The sequence below is a fragment of the Pristis pectinata genome, chromosome 26, assembly GCF_009764475.1.
Source record: "Pristis pectinata isolate sPriPec2 chromosome 26, sPriPec2.1.pri, whole genome shotgun sequence".
Classification (NCBI taxonomy): Eukaryota; Metazoa; Chordata; class Chondrichthyes; order Rhinopristiformes; family Pristidae; genus Pristis; species Pristis pectinata.
In genome coordinates this window covers 16,296,939-16,324,205 of record NC_067430.1, presented here as the reverse complement: position 1 = coordinate 16,324,205, position 27,267 = coordinate 16,296,939, and the positions used below count along the sequence as shown (strand labels likewise).

General features: G+C 43.2%; 1 protein-coding gene across 2 annotated transcripts in view; it reads left to right on the top strand.

Annotated features, from left to right (window-relative positions):
• pusl1 (pseudouridine synthase like 1) overlaps window positions 1–27,267 on the top strand; it is a 67,792-nt gene that overhangs the window by 12,739 nt on the left and 27,786 nt on the right. For both annotated transcript variants that reach the window (XR_007958228.1, XM_052039025.1), the window contains exons 4-6: window positions 5,682–5,869; window positions 13,025–13,174; window positions 17,205–17,378. Coding sequence is in view for 1 of the 2 variants with exons in the window: in XM_052039025.1 (XP_051894985.1) it covers window positions 5,682–5,869; window positions 13,025–13,174; window positions 17,205–17,378 (512 nt within the window). In the remaining variant the exon portion in view is untranslated. The remainder of the gene's footprint in view (window positions 1–5,681; window positions 5,870–13,024; window positions 13,175–17,204; window positions 17,379–27,267) is intronic.

Genomic DNA, 27,267 nt, shown 5'->3' with positions numbered 1-27,267 from the left:
ATGGCAGCTGGTGCCTTGGGAACCTTAGACCAGCAGAAGGAAGAGACAGGAGGAGGGGAAAGGAGAGAACGGACAAGCAGCAGAAGAGCAAGTTGTGGCACAATTTTTTAACCTTCACGGTGGGATTTATATCAGCTGAGTCATATTTATGGAATCTGTGTGTGGTAATAACGTAAACCCCATATTTCACAGATTCCTTTGGAAGGAGCACTTTTATTAAAACCAGCCCTCGATGGAACAGAATAATCATGGGTCAGACCTTCAGCAGATCTGTACCTCGATTGTGTGCTCTTCTTCCTGCTCCAGGTGTGTTTGTCTGTCTGTCTATCCTGCGCCTGCCACAGATTATCAATGTGGAATTCGATTGCGTCTTTATTATAGTTTCCTTGAAAGTTGATTCCCTTCATGTGCTGATTTACGTCCAGGCCTGCAGTCAATGAGAAAGGGAAATTTCTGGCATCCTATCCTGAAAATCTTCAGACAAGTTGTGGATAGAAATATAATGATTGATCTGCAAATGAGAAGGAAGGAAGAAATGCTTGCACTTCACGTGCTCTTCACAGACAGATAGCACAAGGAAGAGGCCCTCTTGCTACTTTACCATAAAATTTGGCTGATCAGAACGTCCCGAAGTGATTTGCAGGTAATGGTGTAATTTTGAATTGTAGTCAATTGTTGTATTACAGAAATAGTGGTTCACACAAACCCACACAGCAAGCTCCCACAAACAACAATGAGTCAAAGACTAGGTAATCAATCTTAGTTTTGGTGTATGAGGGATAAATTTGAACAGCACTCTGGATTCTCCCAGGATGTGAGGTGCGCCACTGTCAAGGCTGGAATTTATTGTCGGTCCCTGACTGCCCATTGAGAAAATGGTGGTGAGCTGTTACCTTGAACCCCTGCAGTCCGTCTGGTGAAGGTTCTCCAACAGTGGGAAGGAAGCTCCAGGATGGAAACACTGACCATGGGGTGAAGGACCGGTGATATATTTCCAAGTCAGGATGATGTGTGACCTGGAGGGGAATCTGCAGCTGATGGTAGAGGCTGCAGGTTTTGGAGGTGCTGCTGGAAATGCTAGGGCAAGTCACATCAGTGCATTTTGTAGATGGTACCCATTAAAACAACAGCAGTAACTGCAGCTCAACACAGAAACAATCACAATCAGACTCCACTCTGGAAATAAGCAATTTTTCACACGCATAATAATGCAACATGACTGAATTTCTATCGCTTGGTGAAGCACAAGGGTTGTCAAAATTACACCATTACCTGCAAATCATTTTGGGATATTCTGATCAACCAAATTTTACAATAAAGTAGTGAGAGGGCCTCTTCCTTGTGCTATCTGTCTGTGAAGAGCACGTGAAGTGCAAGCATTTCTTCCTTCCCTCTCATCTGCAGATCGATCATTATATTTCCATCCACAGCTTGTCTGAAGGTTTTCAGGATAGGATGCCAGAAATTTCCCTTTTTCATCAACTGCAGGCCTGGACGTAAATCACAGCAGCACATGAAGGGAATCAACTTTTAAGGAAACTAAAATAAAGACGCAATTGAATTCCACATTGATAATCTGTGGCAGGCCCAGGATAGACAGACAGGCAAACTCACATGGAGCAGGAAGAAGAGCACACAGTCGAGGTGCAGATTTGCTGAAGGTCTGACCCATGATTATTCTGTTCCATCAAGGGCTGGTTTTAATAACACTGTTCCTTCCACATTGACAACCTTTGTGCTTCACCAAGCAATATCTCAGAAGGAGCACAAATTCAAGATTATTGCTAACATCTGCTGTTTATTAGAAGGTACTAAACAAAAATAGTTGATTCAGTTCTTCCTTCTAGGTGGGAATAATTCACTAAGGAATCACCAGGAAAATTTGAATCATTTTTCTTAGCTAATTAATTAAAACAATTTGTATTTTTATGATGGCCTTAAAGGTTGTAAAACGCCCAAGATGCTTTTGGCAAAATAGGATCAACCTCTAAAACTTGCTGTTGAGTGGTTGGTATTCAGCTTCTGAGAAGTAGAAGTCAGTTTGTCAGACCAGCTCTGATGAAGGGTCCTTGACTCAAAATGCTGAACCTTACCCTCCCCACTGATGCTGATTGACCCGATGAGTGCTTCCAGTGTCTGTTTTTGTTACAAATAGGAGACAAATATCTTTTTATCTGTCTATTGAAGGGGCAGGGTTAATTTGCATCCATCTCTTGCATCCTGTCTGGCTTTGCTATATGTCCATGAGGGTTTGTCAGTTGCCAGCATCTATGCATTGTCATCTTTAGCTATCATATGCCACTAATTCCAGCTGTGATATTCTTGTCATCTTCCCCCCATGGATTGAGGTTTATCAACAGGTGGCGATTTGACTGCCTCTGCTGTGGCAGTCTTATGGTAACGAAACGGTGCACAGTGTGAGTGGTGGGTTTCCAATGGCAGTGTTAAGTGTGGCAGTGGCAACTTCCAATGGCAGTGTTAAGTGACAATAACTTTGCAATGTATTTCCAACATTGTTATTCTCAAAAGTTGGAGTTTGTCTTCAATAACTCCCTCTGTATTTATCTAGAGCCCTGCATGAAACATTGCTGGAACAGGGTTTAACTCTCTTTACTTGACCTCCTTCACCAATCCCAATGTTTACCAAGATATTAGATCTTGATATCATATGTAAACCTGTGCATGTCTTCCAATTATTTTTGTCTTTCAACTGCAAGTATTTGTTCAAGGGATTTGGAACTGCTGTATGTTTAGGAGCTGTGCCAATGGAAAAATAACGGGGCTCTCATTGTAAGAAAATGCAGAAACTTTAGGTAGTCAGTCACAGACTGTAGTTCAGTCCAGCAATGCCTGCATGTGTTGTGCACATGCACTCTTCTTACGGTTATGCAGCCACGTATTACCAGAGGCTTTGGCAGCCAGCTAATACAAGATAGAAATACCTCATATTTTCTGTTATTCTTTTCAGTCTGGCTCAGCAGACAGCGTGAATGTCTTCAAGCCACCAGCTCAAGCTCCACTCGAGATCCTGAGCCTATAATGAAGGCTGCAGTGTGTGTGCTCAGTGGGTGGGTAAAGAGGAACGATGAGTTATCCTGGTAACTCGGCCAGTAGTCCTCCCTCACATACTACAAAAACAAATCCACTCATCACTTTCTGCTCTGGCTGCTTAAAGTCTTGTTTGGTTACAGCACAGAAGGAGGCTATTTGGCCCATTCAGTCCATGCTGGCATGATGGAAGAACAATCCAGCATGTCCTCTTGTCCTCTACCCACGGTCCTGCAAAGTATTTATCCAGTTCCTGGCTGAATGCCACAGTGGAATCTTGCTCCACTGTCCCAGGCAATGCATTCCAAACTCTAACCACCCACTGCACAGTGTATTCTCAAGCTGCTTATTAGCTGCCATATTAGAGCACAAGACAGTGCCCATTACATCAATAAAAGCTCGTCCCTGAATGTGCAGCTCTTGGAAGAGCAAAGAGGAGGAGATATTTCTCTACATAGGTTGTGAGTCTTTGAAGACCAAAGAGACTACAGATGCTGGAACCTGGAGCAAAAAACAGAACGCTACAAGAATTCAGCAGGTCAAGCAGCAACTGTAGAGACAAAAGGTGTAAGTCAACTTCACCTTTTGCCTTGACAGATGCTGATTGACCCACTGAGTTCTTCCAGCTTTGTTATTTTGTAAATCTTTGGAATTCACTACCTCAGTGGGTTGTGGATGCACAGTACTTGAGTCTATTCAAGGCTGAGATCAGTTGATATTTGGACATGAAGGGGATCAGACAGGAAAGTCGGCCATGATCTCATTGAATGATGGAGCAAGCTAAGGGGACCAGATGACCCATTCCTGTTCCTGTTTTTTGTTGTGAAGTATTCTTCCCTTTTCTCAACCTTAGTGCCTTACAACTTCACCCCTGTTGCATGGTTCTCAATTTAAAATTCTACTTAAAAGGCAGCAGTTGCAACCTTGGACCCAGTACTTGAGTAACTTCATCCTTCAAGTAGCTTGAACAAGGACAGCTACGGGTTTCCAACATTGTTGTTAGCAGATACAGAAATAGATTGAATGCAGATAGTTCAACAAAGATTGCCAGAGATAGTAAACGGTTTCACCAGGGCCTTCCAAACAGGGTGATTACTACAACATGTGGACCTTGGGGAAAGAGTGGCAGCGGAAAATGTGAAGGCACTTTTCTCTCATGAACATTTGATTTTTATTTCTGCTTTTTCCAACTATTTTTCATTTCCCCTGCAAAGTGGAGAATAAAGACTGGAGAATATGCTTTTTTGGCAAAGTCCTACAGTTTCCTTGCCCTGGAACACAGACACATATCTGTAGTCCACTTCATGGGGTTCTCTGCATTTGATCTCAGAAATACAGCTGTTTAAGGATGGCTGGTTTAAAACAAAATCTGGCAAATTTAAATTGTCCATCTGGTTTCTTTGGCTTTACAACTGAATCCTTAGAGGGAAATTGGATAAGAAGTTTGTGTGTGAAGATAATGTGGCATTATTTAAGAAAAGTCCAGTCTGTTCAGAATTATGGGCAATAGGAACACGTATACCAGGTCTGACGTTCCTCGTGTGGCATTGTGTTTCTGATGGGAACATGCAATATCTACACTGGGCACTCAGATATAAACATACTGCTCCCTTGTTGTTTGGGTGATCGTTCCAGGAGTTAGACCCTGCAGTGAAGAAGCAACAGCAATATACTTCCAAGTCGATATGGTGTGGTACTTGTAGGTGGTGGTGTTTCCTGTGATCACATGTTTGAGAGGTGCTGTTAGAATAGCCTAGGTGAGTAACTGCAGTGCCTTTTCCAGCTGGTACACACCGCAGCAGGCTGCTTTGTCCTGAAATAAAAACAGAAAATGCTGGAAACACTTAGCAGGGCAGGTAGCATCTGTGAAAGTGAAATAGTGTTTCTTCATTAACTCTTCATTAACTCTGACCCTTCATCAGAAACTGAAAAGAGAACAAACAAGTTAGTTTTCAGAGAATGTGGGGGAGGGATGGGGAGAATACTGTGATAGGATGAAACCAAATGAGTTAATGAAGCTTTTTTTTATATTATTTATTATGTTTTTTAGTCTGTGCTGTGTTGTTAATAGCATGATTTACGACACGTTCAGCAGATTTCAGAGAGAGAAAAACGGAGCCAAAAATGGCCAGTTCTGATACAGAAAGAGCCAGTTACCTAGAGTTGGAGGATTTGATATTGAATCCGGAAGTGCTTTGTCCTGGATACTGTTGAGCTTTTTGATGTGTTGGGATGCAACTGTATGCACACCTTCATTCTGACCCCAGATATGGATCACCTCATCTTAAACAAGCGATACCATTTTATTGTTTAATTATGCAAATTCTTGTGTTCAGATCAAGTGCATCTCTTCACTTTTTAATAGAAGCTTTAACTTGTCTAAGAGCTTCACCACAAAGACCACAAGAGGAATTAAGTGTGAAATGCTTATCTCACACTGTCACTGATGATAAGTTCCATCAAATGGTATCACTTGGTATCACCTCATCCTTTATCTTCTGATTAATTTACCTTCAGACTTTTCAGCAATGAAAATGCCCCTCTCTGGGTACATCAAAGCTCTACATTTTTTTTGCAAATGAAAAGGTACCACAGGACAGTGCACTAATCCATGTTCCCATTGTATTCATCAGGGTGCATTGCAAAAACTCCGGCCTGCCAACGAGGTCAACATCTTCATCTCTAGTCGGACAGACAGTGGTGTCCACGCTCTGTGTAATTCCGCTCACTTTGACATACAGAGAAAGGAGGGGAAGCAACCATTTTCAGAGGAGCTCTTGGTCAATGCTCTGAACTTTCATTTAAAACCCGAGCCGATCAGGTTTGTGAGTGGGACAAATTGGTGCAGGGGGCTAAGTAACTTCTAGTAAATGGAACAACATCTTGCTTTGATAAGCCTACAATGCATATTGATTGGTGGGTAAATTCCTGCGGTTCTTTTTTCATGTCGTCTTCAAAAACATATTTGGAAAAAGTATCTGGGTGTCTTTCCTTGATTAAGGACTGGTAACTCTGTGTATGCAATCATTTCTTTTGTGTGTTTGGAAATTACTTAACAGGAATTCCATGAATGCATGTTTATAACCATTTTAAAAACAGTAATTTAGCTTCTCTCAGTAAACATGCTATGTTGGGGGAGAGAGGGAACTCAAAAGATGTGGCTCTGGTTGTATCTGGACACATATCAGGAAACAATGAACAGACTGGGTCTCTTTTTTCTTCAGAAAAGCAGGCTGTGGGGTGACGCAATAGACGTCTTTAAAATTATGAAGGATTTTGACAGAATGGATATAGAGAAAATTTTGGGAAGAGCATAGCCAGAGGCCATCAATACAACATAGGGAATTAAGTAGAAATTTCATACCCAAAGACAGGAAGTAGCTGAGGTAAATGCCAGCATGGACTACTTGGGCCAAATGGCCTGTTTCTATGCATTATATACAGTGTAACCCTATGCAGTGTTATATGTAGCCAGAAAATTATGATAAATCACTGATTAGCTGACATCTACCCTCTTCCATGCCTCGCACCCTAGGAAGGCCTCAGAGGAGGTGGCTGCAAAAATGGTGGACGGTGATACAAGAACCTCCAGGGGGAGTTTGAATAATTGATTAAAATTGGTGCAGTAACAATAAAAGAGTGAAGTGTGGGATTACTTGCATAACTCTTTGGGAGAGCTGGCTCAATCTGTAATGGGCTGATTAGCTTCCTTCCTGTTCTTACAGGTAACATAAAGCTTGAACCACTCATTCCCAGTTGAGAGAGAATTAGAATTCTGAGCCTCCTCAGCCTGACTCCTGTTGACTGTAGTTCTGAGGTCATTAGAGGCAATCTAGTTCCTCACCATCTTGGCATTTCTCATCTGTGAAGCCCAATAGTGAAGTTGCTAGGCCATTTGACAGCAGGGACATCCAGGTAGGTGGCAGACAGACAATTGAACCAGATGGAGCAAGATTAAGCATTTACTGAGACTAGGAAGTTGTGTTGTTTTCACAAGTATATTTTAGAGGGTTTACATTTAAACTGAGATCATGAGATAATGTTTTTTTAAAAAAGATGAACTGTGCAGAACAGCCAACAGTGAACAAAGCCAGCACAATTTAAAACAGACCCCTTCTATTGACAGAAGGATAGGAACCATGGAGACTAGTTTGCATAGTTAGATAAACTACAGTGGAGTGCTTGCATAATCAAGCTATTTCTAGGACAAACAGCAAAAAAAACAAAATCCAAAATCTGACTCTGTAATGTTAGTAAGCAGAGAGCGGCCACAGTGTATATATAAGGATGGTGTGAAGTTCCCTTCCAGCTTTAGAAAACATGGCACTGTCCCAGGCATTAGTAAGGTCTTTGTCATTAGTTTATACCATAAATGACTAGTCTCGGCAGATTTTTCTTTGGTGTGTTCTAATCAACACATTGTTTCTGTCGATAACTAATTTAAAAACTCCATTCTGCACCCTGTAAGGTGCAACTAGGAGCCTTGCTTCAATATCAAGACGGTTCACAAAAATGGGCACTGTGTCAAGTTTACAAATTCAAGCTTCTCTTGTGGGAGTGTAATGAAATGCTTGCATTTTACTGTTGACCTCAGAGTGCAGAATTAGTTATCATAAGAAACAATGCATTGATTAGGATACACCAGGATCTTTGCAGACAAGTCATTTATGGTAATAAGTAATGACAAAGATCTTACTAATGCCTGGAAAGGCGCCATGTTTTCCAATGTTGGAAGGCATCTTAACACCATTCTTGTACATACTGCAGCCACCCTCTGCTCATCCACTCAGCAGATCCAGCCTGAGATTTTGCTGTTTGTCCGAGAAATAGTTTGATCATGTGAACATTTTGCCGTAGCTTTAGTAACTATGTAAACTGGTCTCTACTGACCCTACTCCTCTGTTGTAAGAATTTGCTTGCTAATAATTTGCACTGGCTTTGGTCACTGTTGGCTGGAGTGTGCTGGACAGTAGTTGACGAACCTTGCTAGCCAAAAGGGATGTACTCCGTGAATTATTCATCTGGAACTGGAGCTGTGAGTGCTCCTGCCTGCTTCCATTAGACATGAAGACCTGGACTGGCACCTTGCCAGTCAAATTATTGCCTCCAGCACTTCCACTTCACGCTGCTGCCTCATGGACACAACCCCGTGCAATGATACAGAAAGTCTGCACCTCCTTTTCCATTGAACAATTCCACCTTTGGGTTTACATTTTTATTATCTCCTGCCAGGTGCACTAACCCCCAGGGTGTGCTTTCACGTGTCCTCTGTACTGCACTGTATTAGAAAATTGATGTACCTTAGGAAAATGTACACAAATTAATCGAGTTAGCGATGTTTCATCATAATTTAATCTCATCGTTCTTAATAATAATAAATGCTTAATAACTAACTAATTAACAATTGGCAGGGATGGCCTTTTGCATCTTGGGACAAGGCAGGGGCACATTTTTTTGAATATTCCCACTTGACCCAACGACTGAGAGGCTTGCTGAGAGAGCGTTAAATGTTGGACAGAGCTGATAGAAGTATTAGCGTCCCTTTTCTGAAGAACGTTACTACTTTTTATGGCAACCTGGCAGCTTCTGTGATTATTTGCCTGGTGGGATGCCGTAAATTAATAGAGAAAAGAATTAGAATGGAGAGCGATCAAATGTGGGAATCAGTACTGACCGGTGCCCTCCTTACCCTGACACCTGACACTAGTTGCCCAACCCCAATCTGTGGTGAGATCTCTTGGCATGAATCAACAATCAAAACTAAGGACGGGCTGGACCAAAGCACTTAGACCACTGCATTTACTGATTCCGTTAATTTATTTCCCATTAAGCTGTTTGGTCCAGTCATTATCAAACTTGGTCTGGGGTCGTGTAAGCCAGTGGTTTGTGACTAAGTTATGGAGAAAGTGGGGGGAGTGGAAAGGACAGAGGAGGTGGAGGTTGTGCTTGTTGTTGAGCTACTTATTGCCCTTTGACTGTGTAGTACATTCCAGCACAAGTATCCCTGGAGAGATTCCACCAGATGACTGGGTTAGTCTTTATCCCTCTGTCAACATCACTCAAAAATCCTGAAAATCTGGTTTTGCTGTTGGTGGGAGCTTGCTGTGCACAGATTGGCCACAGCTTTTCCTACATTACCGCAGTGGCTACACTTCAGAAGTACTTCATTGGCTGAAAACTGCCTTGAGGCTTCCAGACTTTTCCTTTCTGTCAGAGGAATGACTCAATCCCTTTACAAAGGAGGCACTATCCAAGGATAGTTGCACAATTCTGACTGATTACAAACACGTTTAATTTTCTTTTTTCTTTTGGTTTTTTTTCTGTCCTGGCCCTTATTTGACAGAACCTCCTTCAGCTGCAAAGATGAGCCAAGCTGGTTTAAGACATTTATTAATTCAACAAGAGACATATTTGGTGTCAGGCCAGCTACCCAGTTTCAACTGAATAGTTAGAAGATTTATTGCAATATAGCTTTTAAAATAATTGCTTTTGATGCATTTACAGTCTTTATGCAAAACCATAGACCAGGAAAAATGTAGGTTAACGATCAGAAAGATTTACCAACCGCTTAAGTATCTATAGCCAACCTTTAAGGAGAGATGTTTGAAAACAGTTCCCCTTTTTTTTAAAACAAGGTAATTTAGTTTGACTGCAAAGGTGAGAGGCATCAATTCTGTTTTTCATTGACCAGCTCTATTTAATGTGAATAATGTTCGGACAGCTGCTAATAAAACATTTACTCTCTTCTCGCCCAAACTTCTCTCTTTAACATTGACCTAAGTGCTTCCTTTGAGGAACTTCTGGTGCTCATTTAAGGGCTATGGTAGTGTAGTGGTTAAGTTAGTATACCAGCAGCCAGCGTTCTGAACCATTGATCCAGAGACATGGCAGCTGGGAAAACTTAAATAAATCTGGAATCAGGAAGGTAGTGTTAGCTAGTGGCAACCTTGGGTTCCTACATATATATATATAAAAAAGACGTGGTTCACTAATGATGTTCAGGGAAGGAAATATGTTGCCCTTAACTGATCTGGTCTGTGTGTGACTCCAGACCCTCCACAGTGGTTGGCTGTGAACTGCCTTCTCAGTTTAGATAATTAGGAATAGGCATTTAATGCAGGCACTGCCAGTATTGTCCAGACCCAGTAAATACAAGAACTATAGAAGATTAGAAGCAGGAATAGGCCATTCATCCTCTAGCACCTGTTCTACCATGCAGAAAGTTCATGCCTTACCTTCTACCTCAGTGCCACTTTCCTGCACTAACCTCACCTCCTTGATCCCCTTTAACATCCAAAAATACATCAACCATTGTCTTGAATATAATCAGCAACTGAGCCTCCATGGCCCTTTTGGGTAGAAAATTTACCCTCTGGGAAAAGAAATATGCTCTCATCACTCTCTCTCTTGCCTTATTTGGAGATCCTGACCCTGGCTGTAGACTCCCCAGCCAGGGAAATATCATCCCAAAAGAACTTTAATGAATTCACTTCTAAATTCTGCAGTGTATAGGTCTTGTCACCAGGAATTAATCTGGTGAAGTCCGACTGAAGGGTCTTGACCCGAAACACCAACTGTCCATTTCCCTCTAGGGATGTTGCCTGACCTTCGGAGTTCCTCCAGCAGTTTGTTTTCTGATCACTCTGCTGAACTCCCTCTACTGCGAGTACATCTTCCCTTCGGTAAGGGGTCGAGACCTGTACACAATATTCTCGGTGCATTTATAAATTTAAAAGTAATAAATGCACCTCAGTTAGACCACTTCTCAGCCTCTAACTCCAACCCTATTTAGGCTTTCCTCACAGCAAGGGATAAATCTTTAAAAAGTATCTGTCTCCATTTTCCCTGTGTCCTGGGCCTCAAATCCCAACTCGCCTTGTGGGAAGGCTTAAAACCCCTGTGATTTAGAATTCTTGGCCCAAGAGATTCAGTGTGACCTGGGTGAATCAGATGCCTTCCTTCTGTGCCATAATGATCCGATGATTCTGTTGGGATTGAGGCTGTTGCATGTGGAACCGACCTTCCTCTTTGGACCTCACTTTGCGTTGAGCCACAGCAGGCTGGAGGCAAGAGTTTGGGGATAAAACGAACTGTTACTCAGAATGTAAAGATATGTGTGCACGCAGGAAGTTGCAGTTGATTTTAAAAGAATGTGAAATAAGTTTTGGGAATATCCTCACTTGTGAATTTTTCATTGGAGTGGAGGAGCAACGATGTGAGGATACGGATAGGCATTTCTTTCGGGCAGGTTTAGGTTGGGAGAAGCTATTAAAAGACAAGATTGGAATCTGAAATTTATATGTGGTGGCATTGAATGTAAAGGTGATGACAGCTCTGTGCATAATATTGGTTCGGCCACAGCTGGCGCACTGGATGGAGTTTTGAACAGCTCCTTATAGACAGAAGAAGTATGGAAAAGATCTTCCTTTTAGTCAGTCCTTGTGATGAAGACTCCATTCCAGTTCTGAGGGGACTGAAGAGGCCAATGTGGCAACTGCTTTTCCACAGATGGGGCAGAAGATGCCTTGAGATGGGCAGGCTGGTGGGTAGTTTGTGAGGTGGTGCACTCCTTCTGCCATTTACATTGGGAGAAGCTATTAAAAGACAAGACTGAGCTTCTGTGTGTTTCCAACATGTGGACTTGAGGTTTTCAGTGCCACCCTGAGTGCTTCTCCACTCCTTCTCCATTGGAAAGGTGCAGGTAAGATGACATCAGGGATTATACCATGGCCAGCGATGGAATTATCACAGCAGCTTCAAGGTCTGGCTACACCATTCATCAGACATGAGCATGTTAATCAACCATTATGGGCAACAGTGTTTGGGATATTACAGCAGAGTAGAGTCAATGGAATTACACTGCTCAGAATAAGAATGTAAATTGACAGGTAATTTCCAGCAATATTGACTTTGATTTACAGTTTATACACCTATGATATCCCAGTCATCTTAAAAGGTATTTGATTTTATACAAGCCATTTAATAAATGCACAACACTTCACCTATATTAAAGTGTGTGTGAAGGTATGTTATTTAAAATTAGCCACTTACCTAACTCTGCAAACTGCAAATGCTGAGACTACACAGAAATTATTAAAAGCCCAGGCAATTATTGTGAGATGGAATGTCCAAACTCGACCAATGTTGGGGTCTTGAAACGAGCTCTCGATTGAAGGTTTGAAAGGGCATAAAAAAAGTGAGTATAGTCAAGCTGGTGTGAAATATGATATTTTAAAATTTTGTTGGAAAGCCATTAAAATTTAAATATATAAGAAAAAGAGCAATAGATGGATTCCTTTTTGGTAAGTCATTTTGAATAATTCAGTTGTTTCATCAAAGGACTGGATAATAAAAGGTTGACCCTTTGCTCCTATATTTATTCATTCTGTGTTGATAAGGTCCTGTGGTGGTGGATAGGGAGGGGAACGGGGAAGGTGGGGGATTTGGGGGATGGTTGCTATTATAAGTTTTATGTAGTTTCAATGCTAACATAAAAAGCACAACTCCACACTGAGTTGGGAAGCAAAGTTTGTGGACAGGAACTCCATGTTGTCAGCTAGAATTTCACCCAGGTACAAATGTGCAGAAATGAAGTCTTGGACTTGTATACCATCTTTCACAATCTCATATGTGACAAAGAACTTCTGAAGTGTGGTCACTGTTGTTATGTGGGAAACCATATAACATGCTTCCCACCCCTTCATTATCCAGAGAATAGTAAAATCAGATTTTGCCTCAAAGCAACATAATAAAATTAATTGCCTATTGGGTGAATTTTGGTATAAAACTGGAAGTATTTCCAGGCCCATAAGTTCACCTGACAGGCTGAAAAGATGTGCAATTATAAGTTTCAGACATAATTAATATGCTTAATGTGAATAGCGTTGGGCTAATTAGCAAACTTTCTGCTGGTCTGTGACAGTGGCTTATTCTGAATACTGATAAAGATCTTTCTTTAAAAATCATGTTTTCACAGCATCTTGAAAGCCTTTCGAGTGAGTGACACGTTCCACGCTCGTTACCATGCCCGATCGCGGACATACACGTACCGACTGGTGACGGGGTGTGATCACCACTCTCATCTTCCGGTGTTTGAACGGAATCTCTGCTGGCCTGTGTCCAGGAGGTGGGTAGAAAGATCACCCAGTTGTTGCAATTCCTTTTGACTGCTCAGAACCCCGATTATATGTGTGCCATAAGAACGTGTGAAAAGGTGCAAGGACTCATCAACCTGCTCCTTCCACGGTTCATAAACAAGTATAGATGGTCAACTACCCAGAACTCAAGCTAGAATAAGAAGTTTTTTTGCTAACAAAGAACCACAGATTTTGATTATAACTTGCTAGTGCGCTCACTGTCATTCTTAATGTATCACACAAGAAGTTTTGAAACCTCTTCCATCAATGTGACTTCTGACGATCTGAGTCTCCAGATATCTAAAATAGATCTGGATTGAGCAGTGTTGTCCTTCTTCACCCTGTCTCTCTGCTTCTCATTATTCCTCTGATTTATCACCAACTTTTAGAGGCACTTTCCCAAAATCCCTTCTTACCACAGTCTTTTTGGATTACTGGTATTTTTCACTCTCTATCACTCCTTGTTCCATTCTCTGCTGTCAGTCACCCTACCTTCCTTCAACTAACTTGTTTTCTCTCATTCCAAGTTCTGATGAACGGTCTTCGACCTGAAATATTAACTCTTTATCTCCACAGATGCTGCCTGACCTGCTGAGTGTTTCCAATATTTTCTCTTTTTATTTCAGCTTTGTAACGTCTGTTGTGTTTTGATCATTGTCCATGTCTCTCCATGACCATAATCTCTTTCCTTTCTCACTCCATCTCTCATTCCTCCTTTCACTTGCTTTCACCATATGGGTTATGAGGGCAGAGGGCGAAGCGTGCTGAATATCAACTGTTGCCGCATCTGACTGTCCTGTCTGCCAATGGACTTGTGTTTGAGCCCAGTGGGGGGGGGCAGTGACTGAGGGAAGAGTCTGGATGCACTTCGCACCTGGCCCTCAGCTTCACACTTGGGAATAGCAAACCCATTCATTTTACTGGGTCACCAAGCCTCTGGAAGAGCTTAACTTGCATGACTTATTTTTAATGTTTTTAATTATTATTTTGCATTTAAATATGATTCTAATTAAATATATATACTTTGATTTTACAAACAGTTCTAAAACATTTTACAGTGACAAGCTGTCACAAGCAGCCAAAGTCTGTGGGGGTTGGGGTCTGAGGTTTGCTGCCTGCAGCCCACTTGCCTCTTGGTCCGCACCCCTTACTGGATAATCCTTTGGGTGGAGGGCGTGGGGGCAGCTGGAGCTAAGATCATTCAGTCCTCTGCCCTTCTGTGTCCACAAAGAATATGTATGGGCGCTGGGCCAGGCCCACTACCATTCCAGCCCATCGCTTGAGGTACGAGAGCCATTTGTCATGTGGACTGACTGGGTTTTGCCACTACAGTCAGCAACTCCCACTGGCTCTTTCCCTCTGCCACACCTCCCCTTTGTGAGTTGTGCAGAATCCCACTGCCTCACAAGCACATATCTCCAACTGGGTCATTTCAGACCTGTGCCCCACACCCAGAATTTGTCTACATTGAGGCCAACTTTAAAAAGGAAAATAAAAAAAGGCATAAATGTACCTCTGGTATCAAAGTGTGGAATTTCAATTATTGATTCCATTTCACTGTCAATACATTAATTTGTTCTCGTGCTGACGTTGAACTCACTGTCAGGACTTTTAGTGACTGGTGGATGGGGAAATGCGAGGCCTTCCCAAGTGGACATGGCTTCCCCCTGGTGGCCGGTCAGCTTAAATGCACCACTCGGGTGCCCCACAGATCTGAACCATTCCCCCAGCTCTCTTCAGTGAGCTGCGGGCCACAGGACCATGGAGTGGCAATTCAGCCAGTGCTGCAGTTCTTGCAAAGCCCAGCTGAAAGTGCAGGCATCCAGCTGTTGGACAGGCACAAGACCGAGGACGTGAGGAAATATTTTTTTCTATGCAGGAGGTAGTTCTGATCAGGAGCCTGCTGCCTGAAAAAGTGTTGTGGTTTAAAAAGAGAATTGGATAGGCACCGAGGGAAAATAATTTGCAGTGCTGTGGGGAAAGAGCAGGGAAATGGGACCAACAGGATTGTTCCACCGGGAGTCAGTTTGCACTCAATGGGCAAATGGCCACCTCGTGCGCCATGGTGACTGTAGGCTGTGACTCCATCTCAGTGTAGAATGGGCTCACATTTTCCAGAAGAATGAGAGAAGAACCTCTCGGAGGGTTTGGAAGGGTGAATGCTCAGTGACTCTATCCCCTCGCTAGAGAGACTAGAAAGAGGGACCATAGTCTTAGCCTAAGGAACAGCCCTTATCCATAGTCTAACCACCCGGTGCCAGACCCTCCTGACTGGGGACTGAGGGGTCTTCAGTCTGGCTGGGGTGAATCTTTGGGATTCTGTAGCCCAGAGAGCTGCAGAGACTCAGTGCTGAGTATAACCGAGGTTGTGTTTTTGGACACTATGAGAATAAAGGGATATGTCATAGTGTTGTTCAGCATGGAGACAGGCCCTTTGGCCCACTGAGTCCATGCTGACCATCAGTCACACATTTAAACTAATCCTGCACTAATATTTATTCTCTCACTGAATCTACCGCACACCTCCACACTTAGGGCTGTTTGCAGCGGCCAATTTGATCTAACCACCCACGCATCATAGAGATATTAATCTATTACCCTGCACGTCTTTAGGGTGTGGGAGGAAACCCACACTGTCACAGGGAGAACATGCAAACAGACAGCCAGGGGTCAGGATTGAACCTGGGTCACTGGAACTGTGAGGCACTAACTCTACTACCTGTGCCACCCTCTGGCTTTAGTGAGTAAATCTTTAGGGTTAGTGAGTAAAATTGGAATTATTGGAGATCAGCTCCCATCACTTGTTTTGATGGTCAGCTTAGACTCAGTGGACAAAAGGACCTATTTCTTTGCTGTGTGGCTTTACAGCACATCCTTTCATTATCACAGTGCACGAACGTTGTGGAGAATGGCTTTAGATGGACCTAAATCCTAGTCTGGAATCTCTGATTATGGTAGAGAGGGGAATCATTGCAGAAAGAATGTTGGGGTGTGGAATAAGAGCACCATGTTGTCTACCTAGCTAGTCCCAATTTCCTGCATCCAGCCCATATCCCTCTAAGCCCTGCCCCTGCACATACCTCTCCAAGTGCTTCTTCAATGATACTATTGTACCTGCCTCACCCACTTCTTCTGGCAGCTCATTCCATATACTCACCACTGTGTGAAAAAGTTGCCCCTCAGGTCCCTTTTAAATCTTTCCCCTCTCACCCTAAACCTATGCCTCCTAGTTTTGGACTCCCCTACCCTAGGGAGAAGTCTGTTACCATCCACCTTATCTATGCCTCTCATAATTTTAAACATTTCTGTAAGGTTGCCCCTCATTCTCCTACATTCCAAGGAATAAAGACCCAGCCTGGCCAACCTCTCCCTATAACTCAGGCCCTCTAGTCCTGGCAACATCCTTGTAAATCTTTTCTGCACTCTTTCCAGTTTAACCACGTCTTTCCTCTAGCAGGGTGACCAAATCTGTACACAGTACTCCAAGTGCGGCCTCACCAACATCTTACCACAACTGCAACATAATGTCCCAACTCCTATACTCAGTGCCCTGACTGATGAAGGCCAGTGTGTAAATGCCTTTTTCACCACCCTGTCTACCTGTGACGCTGCTTTCAACGAATGATGCACTTGTACTCCCAGGTCCCTCTGTTCCATTACACTCCCTAGTGCCCTACCATTCATGGTAGAATTCCTACACTTCTTGCATTTCAGTGGCCTTTTCAAAATGGGGAAGTATGCAGAGAATTCTTGTCCGTTTCTGCAGAAAGACTCAGTGGTCTGGTTCGGCCTTCCGTCAGGCATTGTTTGGATTCTGTTGCTGAGCGTTAGGCAGAGTGCTCCTTTACATTGGCCACACTTCCATCAGGTGGGTGAACTGTAAAGGCTGTTCAAGCAACTGCTGAAACTGAACCAAGTTTGTGTTGAAACTGTATTTGGGTCTCCAAGAGAGGAGGATGTTTAACGTACTGCAGTGTCCCACTGCCATTTTCAGTAATTGGTTGTCCTATCCCCAAACAGACCTCTAAGCACGGACGCCATGAGGGAGGCAGCCCAGATGCTGTTGGGCACACGTGACTTCAGCACCTTTCGCTCCTTAAATTCTGAGACTCCCTTCAAGTCGCCCCTGAAGACGCTGCTCCAGGCCGACCTCACGCCGGGCTTCAGCATCACCACCCAGCAAAACTACCACAGGTGAGAGAAATACCTGGTTACTTGTCACTCCCTCCCCAAGATGGAGGAGCAGAGAGTTCGGGGTGGCAGGTGCGACTGTGATAAGATGTAGAAGTGTAGATAGAAGTTTTAAACTTGGATCAATGGGGGGACTGGGAGCCAGTGAGGGTTGGTATAGACAGGGCTTCATTCAATAGAAGTAGTAGAATTTCCAATCAGCTGGTCTGTGGGAAAGGAGATGACCAGAGCAGCATCACCACTATGGGCATCAATGATGTGTGGAGCAACGTTGAAAGGTTTTTGGTGATGGTCATGTAGCAGTTTGTGTAACACTTTACAGCGCCAGCGACCCGGGTTCAATTCTGGCTGCTGTCTGCAAGGAGGTTGTACGTTCTCCCTGTGTCTGTGTGGGTTTCCTCCGGGTGCTCTGGTTTCCTCCCACATTCCAAAGACATCAGGGTTAGGAAGTTGTGGGCGTGCTATTTTGGCACCGGAAGCATGGTAACACTTGCGGGCTGCCCCTAGAACACTCTACGCAAAAAGATGCATTTCACTGTGTGTTTTGATGTACATGTGACTAATAAAGATCTCATCTTATTATCTTCTTATAATTTTCCACTGGAGAGGGAACAGTGACATAGCAGAGGAGTTCTAATTTTATGGAGTATTACAGTCTGTGTAACTTAGATCACTGACAGGTTGAGATTGTGCACAACATTCTTTGCGCTTTAAATTCTGTTTTGCAATTGCATCCAACAAAGTTAGAGACATCACTAAATTAAAGAGAGCTAACTGGTGAGCATTCTTCTTCAGCTGAGTTTCCTCCTCATTCTGCCTCGTGATAATGCAGACTTCTAATCTTGGCACTATTTCTCACTTCCCTGTGTGGAGGCAGCAATGAGGCTGCAGCAGTTTGCCCTGTTGCCTCACAGCTCTAGGGACCTCGGCTTCGATCCCGACTTCACTTCTGTCTGTGTGGAGTCTTGCTCTTGAGTTTCTTACCAAATAATTACATGCAAAATGCGAAGAAGAATTGAACTTCGGATTGGCACTGTTCTCGATGAATGATAGGCCTGGTTAAGAACTGGGATAATATATCAGAGTTTTATGGTTAATATGAATCCTGAATCTTCTGTATCAGCAACACTGAGGGTGGAGGTTGGGGGGGTCTCTATCATCATTTCACTGCCTTGTGACCCACTTCATCCCTGTGTATTATTTTTCCCTTCACTAACTAGTTCACTAATATCCCAGAAGTCCCCACTGGCAGCCACACCTTCAGCTATCAAGACCCCGAAGCTCTGTCCTAAACCTCTCTGCCTCTCTACTTCTCCTTTTATCGTCCAGACATTTTGGCCGTCCGCCCTACAATCTTTCTCCATGGCTTGGTGTGTAATTTTTGTCTGGTGTTACACCCAGAACCATTTTGGGTTATTTTATTAACGATACCAAGGATGGATGTTGTCCACTGCTGTAATATAGGAAAACACAGCAGCCAATTTGCACCCAGCAAGGTCCCACAAACAGCAACAAGATAATGACCAGATAATGTTTTACTGTGTTTGTATCTTAAATACAGAATGTGACAAAACTGACACTTCTTTCTCTTGTGGGATAACTCAGTGCTATAGAGTCATACAGCACAGAAACAGGCCCTTCAGCCCAACTGGTCCACGCTGGCCAAGATTCCCATCTAAGCTAGTCCCATTTGCCCGCGTTTGGCCCATATCCCTTTAAGCCTTTCCTATCCATATACCTATCCAAGTGCCTTTTACAGTGCATCTGTTCCTTTACACCATTTTGCCACATTATCAAAAATGGTTTATTACAGAGATCACAAGAGCAATAGACAGGTTCCGTCAATATCCTTAGCCTGTCTAGGGACACTGGCCAACATTATCTCCTTGCAGCCTAAAGCTTGCATATGGCTTCCTGTCAGCCTTGTGTATTTTCCAAGCCAGTCTATGGCACCTGCTACGACTGGTGGGATACGACATGCTTCAGCGTCTTCTGATGGTTATGTCATTTCAGCAGAGATCGTGCTTGAGCTGCACTTATCTTCAGCACCCTTGATCTAGGGAGGAAGGAGAATATCAGCATGGGGTTACTGTCCACTGGTGAGTGTTAGAACGTATGTACTGGCATCGGATGAGGAGAGGATTCAGTTCAGAGAGCCTACTACATCAAAAGGCACCGGCCAGGAGTATGATGGAATATCCTCCACATGCCAACACTAACGCAACTCCAACAGCACTCAGGAAGCTCAACACCGTCCAAGACAACGTAGCCCACTGGATTGGCACCCCATCCATCACCCTAAACGTGCAGCCCTTCCACCATTGGTACACAGCGGCTTCCATCTATGAAATGCACTGCAGTTACTCAACTAGGCGACACTGTCTCTCCAAACCTGTGACCTCCACCACTAAGAAGGACAAGGACTGCAGGTAAATTGGAATGGCACCAGCTACAGATGGAAATATATCACTGTCCTTCATTGTCACTTGGTCTAAGTCCTGGATCTCCCTCCCCTGCAGCACTCTGGGAATACTAGAAGGACAGAAGTGGTTGAAGATGGTGCCTCACCAATGCCCTCTCAAAGGCAATTAGGGATGGGCAACAACTTCAGGTCTTGTATAAAAAAAACAAATTCACTATCTAAATTTCACAAAATAAAGGCTCTTTCCAAGCACATGTCAGCAGGCTAGATTTTCCGAGTGTTTGAATCTGGTTTCCGGGTGTAATGAATTTTCATCAAATTTTTTTTAGCATAAATCTGCGTGGTTTAGAAGGAGCCTTGGGTGATTCATATCAATATATTAACCTGATACAAATATTGTTATCTAGACTTCCAAAGAACACAAGTTACTTATCCATCTCTGGGAAAGGTGCCTTCAATGAGTGAACGTTGAAATAAAGTGCTGTGCCACAATAAAGCTTCTGGCTCCAGTCACTAGATGACTCTGTGGAGCAAATTTCTCATGTCACCCTGTTCTGCTGTCACCTTGCTTTGGTTGCTTAGGCAATTGTGAGGGCATGAAACTAGAACAAACTTAGCAAGCTGACAGATGAGGGGAAGAGATCAGTGGAGGGGGCTCTTTCAAGGTAATCGGATAAAGTTAATATGGAGACACAAGAAACTGCAGATGCTGGAATCTGGAGCAACAAACAATGGTTGGAGGAACTCAGTGGGAGAACTCAGCAGCATCTATGTGAGGAAAGAAATTGTTAATGTTTCGGGATGAAACCCTGCATCAGGACCGAGAGTGGGCAGGCGCGATGGCCGGTGTAGTGAGGAGAAGGGCAGTGGCAAGAAAGGATTCAGAAGCGATTGGTGGACTGAGGAGGGGTGTGAGATGACAGGCAGGTAGTGCCAGGTAGGGGAGGTGAGCGGAGGTGGAAGACTGTGGCAGGTGAATGATAGATGGAGGTAGAGAAAGAGACAAAGTTAATATGGTTAGTGAAAGGGAAGTCAGGTTTGACCAATTTATTGGTGTTCTTTGAAGAACTAATGTGTGCTGTGGATGGAGGGGAACCAATGGATGAACTATACATAAATTCCCAAAAGACATTGATAAGATGTCACATCAAAGTCATTGCAGAAAATAAAAGCTCACAGCAAAAGAGGTAAGTTATTGGCATGAATTGGCTAAGATTGGTTAATAGGAAACGGGAAGTAGGTATTAGTGGGTCCTTTTGGTTGGAAAGATATAACAAGTAGTTCAACTTTTTACAATTTATATAAATGACTTGGATGAAGGCATCAAAGGTATTTTGCTAAATTTGCTGATGGGTAGGAATGTAAGTTGGAACAAGGACATAGGAAGCTACAAAGGAATATAGATAGGTTAAGTGAGTGGGCAAAGGTCTGACAAATGGAGTGTAAAGTGGGAAGATGTGGAATTGTCTATTGTGAGAGGAAAAAGAAGAACCATGCTATCTACATGGTGAGAGATTGCAGCATCTCAGATGTAGAGGGATCTGGATGTCTTTGTGCATGATTCACAAAAGGCTAGTATTCAGGTGCAGTATTAGGAAAGCTAAAAGAATGTTATTTTTCATTACTGGGAAATCGAATACAAGAGTAGGGAGGTTATACTTTCATTACATATGGCATTGGTGAGATTACATCTGGAGTACTGCACACAGTATTTGTCTCCTTAATTAGTGAAGGATATTAATGCACTGAAAGCAGTTGCAAAGTTTACTGGATTGATTCCTGGAATAAGTGGGTTGCATATGAGGGAAGGGGGCAAGCCAAGGCTTTTATGTGCCAGTGTGAGAGGGGACTTGATGGAATCAAGTAAGATTTTGCAGGGCCTAGATAGGGTGGGATAAGGAGAGGATGTGGAGGAATCTAAAACTAAAGATCACTGTTTATAAATAAGTCATTGCCCATTTAGGACTGGGATGAGACGATGTTTCTTCCTCCAGGAGACTGTTAACCTTTTCTCAAAGTTGCGAGGAAGCAGAGTCTGTAAATTGTGGGTGAAAGGTTAGCAGGTGAGGGCAGGAATATGGAGTTGAGGTTACAGCCTTGTCAGCCATGATCTTGTTGAATGGCAGAGCAGTCGTGAGGAGTTGAGGTGGACTACTCCTACCCTTGCTCCTAATTTGTTTATTCCATATTAAATTAAATTATTTGCCCCCCCCCCCATTTCTTTTCCTGCACTGTACCCTGGCCGTCATTTCTTCCTTCACCCAATATTGCCCTTTCAACTCTGCTGTCAGGCCTCAGCCAGTCTAACTGGGATCATCCTCTTTCCCCTGGTCATGGAAGTATTACTCCTTCTTGTGATCTCCTCTTCCCAACAGGAAGCCACTTGCTTTGTGGTGTTGCTTTCCCCACCAGCCAATCCCACTAGTGTCCTAAGTCAGGGCCTAGTATGCTTCAGGAGCTGGTTCCTGAGCTGGTATCCACCACTCCTGGACCCTGCTACTCCTAACATAAACTGAATTTCTAATGACTGCTGTAACCAGGCTTAAACCAGGCTTAAATTCATTTGCTTGGCTTCCTTGACCTGGCAACAATAAATTAATATACCTCTCGATCTAAGCTCAGAATTAATTTGTAAAAATTTTCCTGATTTAATTTGTTTCTGCTGCCTTCATAAATCTTCTCATCCTTTGCCTCAAACAAGCAGCTTGCAAATGTTTCAATTAATTATCTTTCTGCGGCAGTATTGAAATAAATAATTCACTGAGTGGCATCTCCCAGTCACTGGTCTGAAATGTAGCTAAATATATCAAGTTGTAAATTCATTCATAAAATATTGTATTGTTTTCATTTCATAGCTCCAATCTTCCCCACATCACATGTAGATAGTGTAAATGAAATTCCAAATGTGGTATCCAACACTAAAATAATTTATTCACTACAGTTCGCTGAGGGAACAACTCTGCTACTTGCTTCATGTGCTGCTCATCAGTCACCCTGTGCTTGCTAACCTCCACTGGCCTCTTGTTCGGAAATATTTAATTTACAATGCACTGCCTTGAATATACATCTTTTCATGATCTCTCCCCTTCTCTTTGTAACCTTCTCCAGCCCTACACCCCTGCACCCACTTTGGTAAATGTCTCTTGTATCCTCTGTTTTATGTTGCCTTTAGTAGTCATTTTTTCCAGCCCTCTCCTTAAATCCCTCTCCTCCCATTTGATATTATAATGAAGTAAGCTACCTAGAGGTCAATTCCCATCAGTAGCACTTAAGTGTGCTGAATACTGGCAACAGTCTCAAATTGAGTTCCATTCACTGAAAGCATTGCTAAAGTTGTCAATGTGACTCTAATGGGCTTCTCCTCCTGCCTATGGTGGGAAACTTGGGCCCACCAGTTTTGTCCTACCTAGTCAATAATCCTTCTAGAAAAGCAGGTGACTGAGTGATGTGGGTGTGTGGGGGTCCCTACCTTGCCCCTCACCAAGGATCAAGATGCCAATCAGTTTGAAGTCTGCAAAACACTGGAAAGGTCAGTGAGACTATTGGCCTCCACTTGTTTTCTGCTCTGTGTTCAGATAATTGGATTACATTTCAAACCAGGTTGGATTAAAGGGTGCCAGCAAAGAACCTTTGATTTTCACAGCATGACACGACTTACAAATAAACCGGTTAATTGGAGGTGGCACATTCAGTAAATCTCAATCAGTGTACCAGTGCTGTTAAAATTATTTCCTTCTGAAATTACTGTGCTGGTACAATTGTCCTTGAATTCCATTAGACAAAGTATTAAATTATTACAAGTGCAGTTTGCATGGTTCAGTTAATACAATTTCACCATGCATTGATTTTCCTTAAGTGATTAATCATACCCATGGCTGTAATTGCCTATTTTTCAAAAGCATATGAAATAAATTCCACTGTGACATTTTTATTTTTGCCACTGCGCTGACCTTTAGTGTGATTGTGAGCATTAAGATGAAACACAAAAGGACATTAAAGAGCAGAGCCAGCAGCTGCTTCCATCAGCGAGCTCGCTGTTGCTAGGCAACAGGAGGAAGTGAGTCTGCAGTGGTAATGGTACCTGACGGGCAAGTGTTTTAGAGTAACAATGCTTGTTATATATTTAGGCAGGAGTTAAGCAATGTATTATTTATTTACCACTATTTAGCAAACCACAGACCAAAGCAGAAATAAACAGTCACCAAAATGCATCAAGACTTGGGAGAGAAATGTGTAAGACATGGTCCTCATAAATGGTCAGTGCCCCACTACATTGATCATCCAGATTACATTTGAATGGAGGCTGCATTATCTTGTTACTGGACAAGTTCATTTCAATCAGAAGCCTGTACTCTCATTTGAAGGTGCAGCATTCTGCCAAGGGCAGGAGATTTATGGAAACTTCCAATGGTTTTAATCACAAGGAGTGAGACGAATGAAGGAGGCTGCTCAGTCTGCCCGAGCTCATCCATCAGGAGTTAAATAAATTGCCGTGGCCCTCCGTTCTGGCTGCTTGAGGCCATGTGCTTCAGGATGTTCTTGTGGCTACTTGAGGCCATGTGCTTCAGGGTGTTCATGTGTCCTACACTTACCCCAGTACTCTTGGGAAAGCAACCTTTTGACCCATTTTGAGACTGCTTCAGCTTTTGTTCCTACCCTGTCCTATCGTGGGATCTTCCTTATCTTTGAAAGTGGCAAAACAGCACTGGGGCTGTCTGCTTCCCTGCGCTGTGGGAGAACCTTCACCCAGACTGCAGGCATTCAAGTAGGAGGCCAACCAGAACCAGGTCCAGCAGCCGCTGTGGAGGGGTGATTAACCCTGTCCTTGCTGTCGCCATACAGAAGGAGAATTACAAGGCAATGGCTGCTTCCATTGATATCACAACAAAATGTCCTATGACTCAAACAAAAGGGATATTACGGCAAATGGTCAAAAGCTTGGTCAACATGGGCATCTTAAAGGTAGAGAAAAGCAGGGAGGCAAAGGGAGAGAATTCTGTAGAAAAACAAAGGACTGCAGATGCTGGAGTATCTAGATGAAAAACACTATGATGCTGGAAGGGTCCTGACCCAAAACGTTGACTGCCTGCTTTTCTCCACGGATGCTGCCTGGCCTGCTGAGTTCCTCCAGCATCACAGTGTTTTTCATCCAGAGAATTCTGTAACTTGGGATCTTGGCAGCTGAATGCATGGATGCCAGCAATGGAGCAATTAAATTCGGTGTGAACAAGAGGCTGGAATCTGAGGTGTGCTGATATCTCAGAGGGTGTTGGGGCAGGGAAAGATGCAGAGGGAGGGAGGGAGGTTTGAGGCTGCAGGGGAACTGCTAAAAGCAAGGCGATGATATTAGGAACTGCTCAAATATTCTCAAGGTCATTTTGGGGGAAAATAGTTGATGCAATTTTTAAAAATGTAATTACTTGGACACAATTGAGAGGGCTAATGCATTCAGGACCTACATTTGGACACAAAAATAGACCTCTCCCATAATGGTGTAGCTACATGTTGGATGGTCCTCCACAAGTCCACACACTCCTTCATTGTGAATTGCATTAAGAAGCACAGTGCACAATCAGCCCTTATTTCAAGACCTGGTTCACACATCTTGTGCTTTATTTTGTGGCATCACTTTTTTTCTTGCGTTAATGACAATCACCTGTCTTTGGTACGTACAGCATGCACCTCATTAAACACTGGCAGTCAGTTAAAAGACAGCAATTAAACAATGTATTTTTGACCCAATCAGACCATGCTCCATGTAGTTTTGGGTTTGATTCTTCTCCCACACCTTCCTATTGTGAGCTGCATGACACATCACTCCCAAATTCCACCAATCCTACACATTCTATGTACTTTCCTCCCCGCTCCACCATGAGCTAGTTGAGAATATTAATGTGAAGAATACCTCATTGGAACATGCATGCGCCTCAGTCGACAGAGGGTGATGTACATGCGCTGTGTGTGTGTGTTTTGTATAACTGATACGTATGCTGTGTGTGTATTGTAAATGTGTGGACAAATAACTGCTTTGTAACTCATTACAGTCAACTGTAAAACCTAATATTTAGCCACTTAAAAACAGCTCGCCTGATGGCATTGTTTCATTCCTTTTGAGGAGACAGCTGTCAGGAAAGTTACCTGCAGCTCTATGTATCACTGTCCAGGTAAACACATAATGCATTTGTGAGCCAGATCTCCAACTGGGCAAAGCAATGTTAATTTCTCCTTTGGCACCCACATGGCCAATTAGCCCCATGCCCTCGGTGCATGATGTACAAGCTGTGGCCTTAGGTCAGTGACTAGGGAGGATTTTCTGCAGGTGATGTTGTTTAACTAAACACCTCCACCAAGAATTTAATTGGACTGAACGACTCTGAGCCATGGAGAAGGGGAGGAAGTCAGCATCACCAGGGTTCCTGATGACCACCCAGTGACCCCTGTGGTCATGGCAAGAAAAGGATGGTAGTTTCCAAATAATTGGTGACTTCTCTCTTGCCTTGTGGAGAGCACCACAGTCTACCTCAATATGACCTTGCACCTTATTGTCTACACTTTCTCTGTAGCTGTGACTCTACTCTGCATTCTGTATTGTTTTACCTTGTACTACCTCAATGCACTGTGTAATTAATTAATTTGTATGAATGGTAATGCAAGACAAGTTTTTCACTGTACCTCTGTACAGGTGACAATAATAAACCAATTCCATTTCCAACCTTGGGTGGTGCAGCAGGAGATCTGCAGGAACCTCACCGAACCACAGATGAGTTGGTGAGTTTAGGAGAGGAGGGGAAAATATAAGGAATAAGAAAGGTCAGATCCAGACAGCAAAGACCTTCAGCTTCCATTTAATGGGGATATGGTTCTCAATTCTTGCACATGCTACTTCGGTCCTGTCTCTTATAGTCAATCATGCCACAAGTATGGAAGCAAGCAGCAATCTCTTCTGTTGCTGTGATTCCACTTTAACATGCCAGAAACAGGAGCATAATGGACCCTTTGTTCCTGGTCTACCATGCAATACAATCATGGCTGATCCTCTGTCTCAATACCATGAATAGATCTGCTAAGAGGAGCTTGCAAAGAGTAGCCACTCTTCAGGATCAACTTGCACCATTCGACCTTTACCAATTTTTATAGATGCTCTATAGAAAGCATCCTATCCAGATGCATCATGGCTTGGTATGGCAACTGCTCTGCCCGAGACCACAAGAAATTGCAGACAGTTGTGGACACAGCTCAATCCATCACGAAAACCAGCCTCCCCTCCATGGACTCTGTCTACACTTCTCGCTGCCTCAGGAAAGCAGCCAACATAATGAAAGACCCCTTCCACCCTGAACATTCTCTCTTCTCTCTCCCCTTTCCATCGGGCAGAAGATACAAAAGCTTGAAAACATGCACCACCAGGCTCAAGACAACTTCTATCTGGCTGTTATAAGACTCTTAAAAAGACATATTGTATGATAAAAC